This window comes from Cucumis melo, chromosome 5, assembly GCF_025177605.1.
Source record: "Cucumis melo cultivar AY chromosome 5, USDA_Cmelo_AY_1.0, whole genome shotgun sequence".
Lineage (NCBI taxonomy): Eukaryota > Viridiplantae > Streptophyta > Magnoliopsida > Cucurbitales > Cucurbitaceae > Cucumis > Cucumis melo.
In genome coordinates, this window is record NC_066861.1 from 29318794 (window position 1) to 29332961 (window position 14168).

Consider the following 14168-nt stretch of genomic DNA (forward strand, 5'->3'; position numbering starts at 1 on the left):
TAACTTAAGCATAAAAGTATTTGTGGCAAGCACCACTATAATGTGTCATCTCTAAACAAAATATTAAAATAAATCGATAAATATATAGATGATATGAAAGATAATAAAAGATTATGTTAAACCTCATTTATTTTAATACTATATCAATTATTATATTAACATCTTATATTTATTTAATGTGAATTTAGATCAAGAATTTGTTCTAGAAAAAGTTGATCGTTAGTTTATTAAATAGGAAATAATCTTTGGAAAAGACACTTAAAATTATTATCTACTACTTGCACACATGATGAAAAGGATTGCATTTTGGCCATATATGATTGTCTTAGCATACAACAAAATATGTCTAGTTGATATATATATATATATATATATATATAAAAGTCAAATTAAATGATCATTACCATAAATGTAAATGTGCAAAGAAAAAATTAAAACCTTATTATTGTGGAGATACATACCGAAAATTATTAGTTATATATAATAGTAATTAATTTTAGGGATTTTCTTTCTTAATCTTTCAAATTCTCATTTTTATCCACAAATAAAAAAAAAAAGATGGTTTTTATTATAAAACTAAATTGTCATAAAAAAAATAAGCAACTGTGTTCATCTCTATCTAAATATGTTAATAAAACAACATTGCAACTATCTCATAATTTATTAATACATTAATTTTTCAAGCAATTTTTTTGAAATGATCCAATTGATTTTTTCTAACACATATCAAGGGAAGATAAAAAGGATCGAATTTGAAATTCAACATTGTTTGACAAAATTTAAAGGCTTAAATTTTGAAGATAATCATATCAAATACTTCATGCCCAACTTAAACACTCAATAGAGCGTAATAAGAATAACGTAATATTATAATTAATCACATCTTTGTAATCCATCATGACGACGTTCAAGAATGTTTCATATCAATTTCTTTGCTTTTATTTTTTTAATATGGATGGTATTTAATTATTAACAAAGTCAGAATACATAATATTAATCTAATAGATTGATGAGATGTATTTCCATCTAATTTATCTCTCAATCTATTTTTTCCTTATTTTCTTTCTTCCACTGCTATCTCTGATATCAAAGGGTTTGTATTTTGCTACACCATGGTGTGATACTCTTACTCGTTATATGTCGCTGATAATAAACATTATATTCAGACATTGAATGGAACCTAATTTGATTATTGTCAGAAAATATAATTTGACAAGAAGAACCGAAAATGAAAGATTAAAAAATTATCCATTCAAACATATACCTCAATTGGTTCGATATCTTTTAGTTAGTCACATTGAAAAAGGTTTTTCTTTTCAATCGAACACATAGGCAAACCAAGGGTCCACAGCTTTCACATCATCACAAATCCCAGTTTGAAGGTTTTAGTTAATTATTTGCTTTTCCTTTGTAATTAAAGGCAGACAATATAACAACAACTCTACTACTCTCTCCCTACAAATTTATTTCACTTCCTGGATTTAAATGAAAAAAGCATTAATTTATTGGCCACGAAAATGATATATAGATTATTTATCAAAACTTTGAATATTTGAAGTTTTATGTTGTGATATAGTGACATAATTAACGTTATATCTTTCAAATCTTCAACTTTTTTAAGTTGTGTTTATTATATATATGTAAGTCATATAAAAAAAGGATAAAAAATTACCTCACCGATCACCTTAAAACTTAAATTCTAGCTATACATTCTCAACCAACTGTTGTTCATGTGTTGGATTTAAATGTTGTTAAATTTTAATTTTCAAAGTTTTGTACACCAGCATTATATATGTTGATGAAAATACAAATGATGCAAATTAAATTTTTACAATTCCGTAAAATTAAGTATATAAAATATGACATATTCAAACAATGAAATAAAGATATATGTGTTTGAGAGTCAAATTTTAAAATGGAGCAACTTTTTATTTTCAACAATTTTGAAGGTTTTTTTTTTTTCCAATTATATAGAAAAGACAATAGAATTAAGTAAGGAAAGGGATATATATTATTAGAATAGAATTAAATAGCATAGACAAAAAGTAGTAATTATTTGCTAAGAAATATAGGAGGCGTTTTGCAAACACATAAATGAATAATCCAAAGGACTACCAAAAGAAATTATCTTCACACATAAACATCATTTCTCACCAAAAAAAAAAAAAAGAAAAAAAAAAAAGAAAAACAATGACCTATTTATGTTTTGGCAAAATTAGCTATAAAGAATAATATATATATATATATATATATATAAATCAATATCCAACATTTTTATATTCTATGGTTGGTGTAACTTCTTTTCTAAGAAAAATATATTAAAGGATAAAGAGTTCGAGAGACATTAAAGTATACAATTTTTATTTTCAATTAAAACAATTGCAAGATTTGAAAATTGAACTTTTCTTTTCTTTTCTTTTTTGGCTTATTGACCGAGTTATATTTAGATTTGCTTAATATAAGAGTTAAAGTTGAATAAATAAAATTAGTTAATGTATAGTTTTAGACTCTAAGTTTTAGTATAACCAAACATAATCATCGATGATGATAATCAAGATTATCTTAATTTGAACCAAGAGGAACATTGAGTAGATAATAGAATAAAAAAGAGATCGATCATTCAAAATATTTTGTAAATTCTAATATAATTAAAAAAAATTATAAATATAATAAAATTTAGATTCAATTATCGAAGTCTATTAGTGATTAACCATATCACTAGTAAGAGTGTATCAATAATAGATTTTTTTATATTTGCAATTCTTTATAAATTTCGGATGCAATTATCTTTAGAAAAACCACTTGTTTTCAACATTTTTTTTTCTTTTTTGCTCTTTTCTTTTTGTTTTTGCAGCTTCTTTATGAAAATAATGAATTGTGAAATAGAAACTACTTGACGAGGAACCATACGAAGAAGCGATAACACTATATAATTAAGAACGAGGGCAAAACCTGTTGGCAGCCATTGATGAAGAGAAGGAAGGAAGAAGGAAGAGCCACATTAAAATGGTACAATCTTTCTCCATCTCTCTTCTCAGCTGCTTGACATTGGAATTTTTTTGAGTTGCTTTAAATTATCTTTGTAGGCTGCAAAAACAATGAAGACATGGAAGAAGGAAGAACTAACAATTGACGTTATAAGTAGATGGAAGGAGAGTAAGTCACTGATACAAAATTCATTACTTTCAAATAAGACTCATCAACATATATATATTTTGTTTAATGAAAATAGAACCTATTATTACTTTCTATAGACAAATTCCAGCTAGAAGTATACAATGAGTGATCTGAAAGTTACATACTGTTATTACTATACAGAATCTATTAAACCTTTGACATTGTTTATAAATTTTTAAGAATTTGTTTAACCAAAATCAAACCTCTCATCTCCTTTGGAAGTTGAAGGATTTTATTGCGAAAGCAAAGATCGTGGCAAAGAACAAGCAGAAACCGAACACCATGATGGCAGCTACACCTAGGAAATCATGTCTAAAGCCAAAAACGTGCTTGAGAACGTCATGTATCGCTACCGAGTTAATTCCATCTGATAGCTTTACCAGCTTATTGTCATCGCCATATTGTGATACTTGGAGTCCATATAAACTCCAAGCCACAGGATTAGCCCAGTAATACCATCTCCACCATATTGGGATTCTCTGAAATAAGTAGACCAAACAACTTTTGGTCAGCTCAAAATTGAATATAATGCAGAACCAAAAACATGCTTCTTTTGTCATTTCACTTCAGTCAGATAATTAATGATGTTTGGTAGGGGCCTCCACTAGTTCACAATCAAATTTATGCGAGGAGAGGCTAAGAGAGAATGATTAAATCATCAATTAACCCAAAAGTTTAATACCTAATGAATTAGGGTTTTTATTATATCTCTACTTCAACATGAACTTCGGGATAAAATTTAAAAAAGAGACTTGTATTTTTCTTTTTCTTTTAAAAAATACTTAAGTGCATTTCGAGATGCATCTATCTTTGTGTATCATATTAAATTATCCAATCATTATTTGTCATGAAGGAAATTCACTTGACTTCTCTTTTAAAATATTTTATTTTATTTTATTTTTTTGTATATGATGAGAGAGAGGGATGTATAAGAAAATCAAAATGTACCCAAATATTGCTTTTTTTTTTCGAGGGAAGAACTATGGAAATAAGACGTGAGCGAAGATTAGAAAAGTTGTAATAGTAGAGTGTTGAATCTCTAGAATGATCTAGTTTCCATCACTACTAGCTTATTTCTACGAGATATAGAATTATGAAGCAAAATTGTGATGATAACAACTATAATTATGTAAGAGACGTTAAGTGTTACCTTGTGAGGAATCATGAAGCCACTGAAGAGGTTCCAAAGCATGTAGAAGGGAGCCGCAATAATGGCACCCACGTTATGATTTGGTGTGATAGCTGTTGTCATCATTCCGTAGAAAGTGAAGTATAGCAAGGTAAAATACATAAAGAAAATATACCAAATAAACTTCAAAATTGTCCAGTCAAATGCAGCCATGGAGTAGAAAATGGAGCAATAAATAACTGTCTGTGCGAACACGTACGGGAACTCGATAGCAACCTATCCATGAAAAGTAATGCATTAGGCTACTTTCTGGAAGTCAATTACACTATAGATACACATAAAACATCAAGAGGAGTACCTGAGCAAATGCAAATGGTAAAGCAGAATATAATCCAGCAGCTCTTTCTCGATATGAGACAAATCGCTCAATTGAAACAACTGGTTGAACGGCAGTAGCATTGGTGATTCCAATGAAAAGAACAGCAGCATAGAGGGATCCCATAGCATTAAATAAGTCTTGTTGGGTTTCTCTGTGAAGGGAGAAAACAGTAATGATGATAACCATGTAGTTTTTAAGTAATCATAACATAATGACTATTTCGTTGAAAGATAGCATGAAAATAAAGGCGAGAAAAATGTGGAATGTAGAAGGCATACAAGTAATAAACAGGTAAAAGTTATAGTAGAAACCTTTTGGCACCAAATTTCCAACATATTGTTCCAAGCATCAATGAGATAATAACAGTGTAAAAGAATTTCACAGCAGTATACTGTGGGTTCCGCCAGTAAGACAAATTCTGTTTCCACAGGCATGCTAAAAACTGATTGAGAGATGTCTGAGAATACTTTGTTGGGAAGCTCAGTTCTTTTGAATTACTAATTGGCCTGCTCAAGGTTTCAACCAAGTCTAGATTGCGTCTGAAACAAAAAGAAGTGAACCTAGTTAGTAAACAGAAGGTATTTGCATGAAAATAAAAGAATGAACAAATCCATACTGGAATAGCGTTGATCTCCTGTAAACTTCAGCAAAATCCACTCCAAGACGACTTTCTTCAACTGCAGAAGTAACCTCAAGCATCCATGCGGCAGGATTATAGCCCGCTTTGATCTTTGGAACTCCTTCAACTGCCTACATAACATAATACTGGGACGTCTGAGAATTTGTGCATATACAAATATTTAACAATTGGTGTCACTAAAAATGATGCGTCTATAAATAATTTTACCTCAAAATACTTAATTAGTTCCCGAGACTTGGGTCCTAATGGACCAGCATAGATGAGTTCTCCTCCACGCTTCATTAATAAAAGCTGCAAGAATGTCATCATTAAAAGTAACTTTGTTACAAAGAATTGATGGAGGGAAATGAAGTTTCTAAGGATGTTTGGATTGACTTTCTAAGCATTGAGCTTGAAGAAGCATAAGAAATTCCGATACATGATGGCTTAATTCCCTTACCCTTCTACATATAATTAAGCAATACAAAGATAAGTGAGAAGAAGAAAGAAAACCGTTCTTTTCAAGTTGCAACAAAATAGAAGATATATGAACGGAGTAATTGTGCATATTGTAGACCTTATTATTGTTTGTAGGTAGTGTAAAGTACATAAGATATGATAATAGCGGAGAAGAGAGACAGGAAGATGCACGTGCAATTAAAATTTATCTGAGTGATAAAGAGAACACAATTTCTGGCACTTGATAACTCAAGAGTCAAGCAAGTTCTGGAGAAAAATGGAAATTACCTCGTCAAAAGATTCAAAAATATCTATGCTGGGCTGATGGATTGTGCAGACTATTGTACGCCCTGTATTGACAATATTTCTTACTGTCCGCATGACAATGGCAGCCGACCTTGCATCCAGCCCTGATGTAGGCTCATCCATGAACACTATGGATGGGTTTGCTACCAGTTCAACAGCAATTGTTAATCTTTTCCTTTGTTCTGTTGATAAACCATCAACACCCGGTAGACCAACTAAAGCTCCACTGAGTGGGGTAAGCTCAACAAGCTCCATCACCTCATCAACAAAAGCCTGACACAAATTAGAACTATCAAGTATCAGTTTATGTTAATCACACACCATACTAGTTTTTAAAAAAATCATCAATCAAGTTTTACCCTTTGTGTCTCCAAGTCAACATCCGAAGGTAATCGCAGCCAAGCGGAGAAGAGAAGTGATTCCATAATAGTCAAACATGGGGAGTGAATATCTGTCTGTTCACAGTAACCAGAAACTCTAGCAAATGTGTCCTGCCTTTTGGGATAGCCGGATATATGTATGTTTCCTTCAATGACCCCTCCAGTTTTTCTACCAGCCAATACGTCCATGAGTGTGGTTTTCCCAGCTCCACTGACTCCTAGTAGAGCTGTAAGCACACCTGGTCTGAATGATCCACTGACATTAACCAACAATTGTAATCTTTCTTCTGTTACCCCTTGTTGCTTTAGCTCCTGAAGTAATACTTTAAATAAGATGATAAACAACCAAGGTAGTTGCCGAATAATGAGTAAAGAACTAGATTTGAAGCTCACCATGGGAACGTCAACATAGTAATTAATATTGCTGAAAGACATCGAAAGTTGTTGGAAGGGAAGTACCATCCCTCTCTGTTTAAAGTACTTTCCTGCCAAATAGTTGAGAGAGTGAAATTATAAAAGTAGTTTGACAAGGCAGCTGGCTAAGAAAAACTATACTAAGTTTTTCAAACAGCTAAATCAGATTCTTACCATTCAATGACCCAGAATACTGCAAATAATGTCTCAACTCAATTACAGTAGTTTCTCCTTTCCTTCTTTTCTCTCTCTCTTGCAGTTCTTCCTTGGAGACTACAGCTTGGCTTTTGCCCAAAGCTGTGAAGAAAAGGGAAAGCAACAAATCAGTGAAAAAATAATTTTAAAACCAATTTACATTTTTCAAAAATCATCCTGCGAGTCTTCCGATGCTAATATAGTAGCATAAGTAAAATAATATAATCAATTTATAGCTGATTGCTTACGTTTAAGGTATGCCAGGAAGAATGTGAATAGCGTATTGAAAATCACTGTATATCCAAGCAACGCACCAACACCAATCCAATACCAATAGCTTTCTGTAAAAAGGCTGCGTGCTTTCAGTAAAGATTCTCCTAGTGACATGCTTGTATTCTTCCCAACGCTCTATACAGTGAAGAAAGAAAGAAAATAGTTCATAACATCGTTAAAAACAGATGCACCTGGAATATTTAATAGTCGTAGAAGCAAGAATATTACCTTGTCCCAAGAATGCCCAAGAAACTCATTAACAGACGCAGCATTTTGGGCGTACATCAATGGGGACCACCAAAAACCCCATATCCACCATTTTGGTATACGATCTGTTACGATGAAGGAAAAGATGTGAGACTTGCACACTTCATGCGTTAATACGTTGACATAGAAAACATGCAATATCAACCTCTTGAAATGATATATCCTCCAAGAGCCATAACAACCAACATAGTAAAGGATCCAAAGGTATTGGCAACAATCATGTTACGTCCCAATGATCCCATGAGGCGAAAGAGTGCTATAGACATCTGATGCAGAGAAAATAATAACAAAAGTTGCCGCAGGAATCTGCATATTTAGAAACCATAATCAAGTCCATCAATGTCAACATAGTTATCCTTATCTCACCAAGTTCAAAAGGAATACATAACCTTTACCACTTACCTAGTGATAGCAGGATCATATCCAATCACATAATACGTGACTACAACCCAGATACCAGATTCCAAAAGTGAAATTGGAATACTTAAAATCCAAGAAGGAAGAGTATAAATCCAGCTTGGATAAAAGTGCAAATCCCTGTGCTTGTAAATTACAGGAAGTTTGGCCACCAGCATGGACACCTCTGTAAATCCATTAAAAAGGATGATAACAGTAGAAAAGTAGAGTGCCCCAAGATATAGTCCTCCGTCATCAATTGTGTCATGCTTCATTGTTGTCCGGAAAAAGACACTCATTGTAATCATTGCAACCAGCAGTAACTGCATAATAGAAACAATGTGGAGAACATTATAAGTTGTTTCTATCACGGACGCTGCATTAACAAGTGGATTTATTGTCTACTAAGAAGACCCAAAACATTCAAAGCAAACCAAAAATTGATAAAGAACAACTGCTTTCTTTACCTGAACAAATTTAAAAACGTAGATAAATGAGTTTCGTTTCATTAACAGCCTTAGCAATGAAAAGCTGGTCTTAAGAAGTTCACGCCTTTTTACTCCATATTGAGAAGATGACAAGGAAGCTGGATGGTTATAACGTCTGTCAAAAGGAACTTCCAATTCTTCAGACAAGTTCTTTCCAACATGATACAAACGAAAAGCTTTGGCAAACTTTGCTGCAGGGATAAATTGGTAAGGACGATCAGGAACTGACCAATACTGCTCCTGATCCTTCTTCGATATAACCTATAGCCATTATTTGTAAGCAAACATATTAGCAAAAAAGTAGTGGGAATTTTCAGTTCAATCTTTACACTGCTTGCTTACTTCTTGCAAGAAGTCAGCAACATTCTTTCTCTCGGGACAGGTAAATCCCATAGCTGTGAAGAAATTAAGAACAGAGTCTCTCGGTCCCTGATATATAATTTGGCCTTCACAGAGAAGTATAACATCATCAAATAACTCATACGTCTCAGGAGCAGGCTGCAGCAGAGAAACTACAGTGGTGGAGTCAAGTGCACAGGTAGAATGCCTAAGATATTTGATAATTTGATAGGTAGTTGAACTATCAAGCCCCGTTGATATCTCGTCCATGAATAGAACTCTTGCAGGGCCAATTAGCAATTCGCCTGATGTAATGTGTTGTAATCATCAAAACTCATTATTATATTCATTAGTGTAGAAGAGATGGATAGTAACAAACCGGTTGTAAGACGCTTTTTTTGTCCTCCAGAAATCCCTTTGAGCATTTCATCTCCTACCAATGTGTCAGCACACACGTCCAACCCTAAAATCTTCGCAGATATCAATACTTCAGGTGTGGATGACGTCAAAATATTGCATAGAAAGAACGCATAATGATATAGTTCTTAGAAAACCTGTACGCTTTTCAAAATTTGAGGTTGAATTATTAAGGTTCTATAATATAACTAATTAATGAAAATCTCTTGTCAAACACTAAACAGAGTTACCAGCTTTTCCAGAAATAAAACTTCATAACCAAAAATTCTGGACCGACCAAAATGTTGATTGCATCTTCTACACCAGGCTAAAGATTACGGAGAGTAAAGCAACTTGTTGAGATTGAGGATAATGGAAGTTCAATAATCATATCTTACATGTTGACAAATAATCCATAAATATACGTGAAATCTAAAAGGACCGAGGTTGCAACTTCTATTACCAGTTCAATACATATCAAAGTGCGAAAAGTAACTTAAATGTACCTTCATAATGTACTCCACCACAAGACTTGTCTCTTGACCCCCTAGAGCCAATGACTAGAGGGAAAATTGCAGCAATTTACAATCAATCAAATTCATATCAATTCAAAAAGACAGATGGTAACAAGAGAACATTAAAGAAAAATTATACATGAAGTATCACATACCTTCATAAATATATCAAGATCTTCATCAGGTTTTATCCCTGCAATCTTTTCCCTTCTTGCTAGTTCCATGAGCATATCTTCACAATTCAAATAAGTATTAAGAGAAGTATTAGCTGTCGAACTGCAAGATTTTTCATAGCTTACCATATTTGAACCCCACGCCTTGACAGCGGCCTGCAAAATCGAGAGTTTCTCTGACAGTTATTTCTGCAATATGTCGGTCCTGTTGACTAACATAAGCTGCTGTCCTCTGCGGAACAAACTCATTGAACCCATGCCCATTATATGTTATTCTCCCTGATTGCTGACCAAAGAATTAAAAACAGATAGTTAATATCAACAACGTTTTTGCAGTGAAGTGCAAAGTTTCGACTATTCAGTACCTGCAAATCACTTCCAAGGCGACCAGCAAGGGCTAGAAGAAGAGTTGTCTTTCCAGAGCTCGGGGGACCCAATAACAAAGTCAATCTACAAAAGAGCTCAGGATAGTGTAAAATTTGAAAATCGAAACATAATCAACAATCCATCTTCTACTTTTGTTAGAACTAGAAAGTTTACCTGGAAGGTCTTATAATTCCACTGACATTGTCTAAAATTGTCAACTTGCTTCTCTGACTGCTGTATATTTTCAGTTTCCTAAGAAGTGCCTGGCACAATGTATACAAACATCTAGTAACCATCAGAAGAACAAATGAAGAAAACACTTTTCCTTAGTTGATTAACAAAAAAAAAAAAAGTGTCGTACCAATCATTTGATAGATACAGAGTAAATACTACCCTACCTCCATCATATTGCACATGAAGTTGGGAATAGTCGGCAGAGCTCTGGTTCCAATGTGAACAAACGATTCTACAGTCAACTGTTGAAACCTAACCTCAATCTTTGGGAACTCTAAATCAACTCTGCGACCAAAAAAATTCAAAGAATGTAAACCAATTGTACGATCGCAGTAGTACCTTAATCATGAAAGTTACAAATTCACAAGCCAATCAAAAAGCAAAATCCAGCAGGAAAAGAAATTAGCAAGCATTTTAGTAAGAGTAACTATAGGATTAACGGCTCTCAAATTGACACGATCACAAACTTCAAAACGGTAGTAATTAGTGAAAAACAGCTCCATGAAGCAACAAAACGACATTCTAACCAATAATCACAGCACATTTCACACATTAGTTAATAAGAAGCAATTACCTCAAAATTCACAAGCCAATAACAAAACAAAATTCAGCAGGAACAAGAATTAGCTAGCATTATTAGTGACTGTAGGATTAATGTCTCTCAAATTGACACGATCACAAACTTCAAACAGCTCTATGAAGCAATAATCACAGCACATTTCACTTATTAGTTAATAAAAAGCAAAGCAGAGAAATAATCCAAAAGAATCTCACCATTATCCTTCCATTTTTTTTCTCCGAACACACACAAGAGCAGTAAATAAACACAAATGAAACAAAATTAGAAGAATTACGCATCAAAACGGCGTCGCACTCGTTGAAAAAACATCTCGGGATCATCATCAGCCGAACTGACCAATCGATCAATAAGAAGCTTTTGTTCTTGAACCTCAAGTTCACTAACATCAATCTCCTTAATATCTCCAACAATATTCTTGAAAATACCTCTACGAACACGCGAATACGTGGGTAACCTCTCAAGCGCTGCCCAACGTAACGCCTCTTCATCTTCTCCGTCTTCTCTAAACGAGGCGGTTCGAACAAACACATTATCCGCGGTGTTCCACATGGTGGAGGTGTGGAGGAAGATCTATAATAAGCTCCAAACAGAGAATGGAAATGAATGAAATGAATCAACCAAAAAATGAGAGAAACATTGGTGAATCTAGGAAGAAATGGTTTATTATCTGTGTGAGTTTGTGAGTGAAAGAAAAATATTGCCCTAGAAATGGGTAGTTGAGCTCTGCATTAATGGCTTCTTCTTGTTCTCTTTCTTTTAAGTCGTTGTTTGTTGAACTCTTTTCTCTCTAACCTCAAAGCAAGCAGAGAGGAAGAGAGAGCAGTGTGAGTGAGTTATGAGTAGGCTCATTTAATGGCCGCGGGAAGGATTAAAAAAAAAAAAAAAAGAAGAAGAAGAGATATGAATGAACCCCCCCACTCTCGCGCGTATAGAAATGCAATCCTACTCGCTCCCGTGGGTATATTAACGGTATTGGGGACCACTTGTTTGTAAGAAAATTATTTGGAAAACAAAATTGGAATATAACTTAATTTCATTTTCTTTTTAATTTTAGAATTTTAGAATTGGAATATAACCTAAGGAGAAATTACAAGAACCTTAAAAAAAAATTATATTTTACAAGTAACACTATTTTAGAAATTTGTTATCTTTATCGATATTTTAATTAAAAAAATTTACATTTTTTTTATATCCAAATTAATGATTCTCAAGGGCTTTCTCAGATCATAATCAAGATCTTTTCCAACTCTTTACTTAATTTTCTCTAGAAATCAAACTTTTCCAAAACTTAAAAATCACCGTACAATCGTAATCCATGCGAGAATTCTAAACCATTTAGAATCTTATATAATTATAAAAAGATAGATTGACATTAGATTTGGTAAACGTTTAGTAAACATGACAAAACTTTGAGAAAAATCAAACAGGTGGAGAACAAAACACTGAAAGACAAAATTAATTACAATTAATTTTTTTTACGAAGCGTGAATATTTTGTCAAATGTTTTATTTTTAACAATTTCTTTTTTTTTTTTTTTTTATTCAACTCTCGATAATCAATCTCGGCCGAATAGATCACCGAGAAACAATTTGATTGAATTAGTTATGTAAAATGAAAGGCATTTGAGGATTATTTTTCAAAATGTTCCAAAACCTAAGGCATATGGAGACAACTTCATTAAATAGTGAAAAGACGTTAGGGACCTTTAAAAGCGGTTGTTTCATTAAGCACTAGAATGGCGCGCGTGGGACTGAAACATGGTGGCCAATTGGCAAATATTTTGATTAAAACGGTTGAGAAATCGTGAAGTTACGGTTGTACCCCTTGGTAGAAAGGACGGGTAAATGTCCCATTTTTTGTTGCTTAGTAAAAAATGGAAAAAGTAGAAATTTGGAAAAGTAAAAAGTGGGTTTGGCTTTTAACCAAGCAAGGGTGACCCAAATTTTTTGACAATCTACCTTGTAATAGTAACACCACCCTATTATTTTTTTTTTGGTGCTTTCTTATTGTTAAAGTTAGTTGTTGATCCATCCAAGCGAATGTTCGAATCGACTTCAGTCGTTAGAGAATAAAAGTCAATTTTAGTTGGTCGGTCGGTTAGCTTAATTTTTTGAAATTTTTGATTGTTTTTTTCTAAATCAACACCGACCGACTTCTATTAGGTCAATCGACTTGATATTTCGGTCTATCATGCTTACTCTTAGAATTAATTGATGTAGTCTATTATAATCTCTTTGTATTCTTTCATTTATATGGTATTGTTTTTAATTTCGTTAAATAATATTTTATATTGAATAGGAGGATATCAAGAACTATGTGTACATCTTTAGTATGACCTTTCATTTTATGTGGTTGAAATTTAGATAGACTATGTTTGTATTCTAGAAAAGAAAAAAATGATTCGTAGTTCACAATGTGGTGGCTTAGCTCCTAATAATCATTTTGAATTTACATGTTTTACGATGACTGTTTGATAAATATTTCTTTAACGGGAATCAACAATGTGAAATTAGTTGTCTCGTTTTAAGAACGCATAAAAGATTTAGTTGAGCAAATTATGTGTTAGAAAAATAAGAGATATGGATGGTAATTTGATGGCATTTTGTTCAAGAAATCAAAATGCGAGATTTCTTTTATATATTCCTTTTACTTTGCCTAAGGTTGTATAAAACTAGGTCGGTCTTGATTTGAGATTGAGATTGATCATACGTTTTGTTCTTAAGGTCAAAACTTTAAATTCTCATGCATCATAGTTATTGTATTAAAGAAAAGAAATTTTTTTTAAATGTGTGATTTTCTTTGTGTTAAAAAACCAACGAGGAATTTGTTGAAGTAATTTCTTCGATATTTGATACGTGTCTTAATTTTTGTTTCTAAACTTCTTAGAAGAAAATTAATACGTAGTTAAGATCGTATTTAACTTGATGATCTTCTTTATTTTTTTAAAGCTACTAGTACATGTTGATTATTTTTGCTCAAAAGATTGCAAACTTACATATTTGAAGTTTTATTCAACTACAGGACTTTTTAAAAACAAATAAACTAAAAAATATTAATAAACAAGATTCGTATCATCAAACACA

At 32.7% G+C, this 14168-nt stretch overlaps 1 protein-coding gene across 4 annotated transcripts; it reads right to left on the reverse strand.

Annotated features, from left to right (window-relative positions):
- Window positions 1-2619: 2619 nt before the first annotated feature.
- On the reverse strand, window positions 2620-11904 carry LOC103497545 (ABC transporter G family member 32). 4 transcript variants are annotated; one of them, XM_008459782.3, is made up of 25 exons: window positions 11360-11904; window positions 10670-10790; window positions 10446-10534; window positions 10271-10355; window positions 10032-10191; window positions 9888-9964; window positions 9724-9777; window positions 9201-9291; window positions 8825-9126; window positions 8462-8743; window positions 8001-8317; window positions 7744-7904; window positions 7560-7663; window positions 7307-7466; window positions 7038-7160; window positions 6843-6934; window positions 6429-6761; window positions 6052-6342; window positions 5533-5616; window positions 5302-5435; window positions 4997-5224; window positions 4665-4836; window positions 4328-4582; window positions 3381-3656; window positions 2620-3087 (listed from the first exon to the last, which is right to left on the reverse strand). In XM_008459782.3, exons 1-24 carry the CDS (start codon window positions 11632-11634, stop codon window positions 3384-3386), a joined length of 4263 nt encoding a protein of 1420 aa, XP_008458004.2. In that variant the 5' UTR covers window positions 11635-11904; the 3' UTR covers window positions 2620-3087; window positions 3381-3383. The 4 variants fall into 4 exon arrangements, with proteins under 4 accessions (XP_008458004.2, XP_050940807.1, XP_050940808.1 ...); XM_051084850.1 differs by having other exon boundaries at window positions 6429-6934; XM_051084851.1 differs by having other exon boundaries at window positions 2620-3656; window positions 6429-6934.
- Window positions 11905-14168: the final 2264 nt, after the last annotated feature.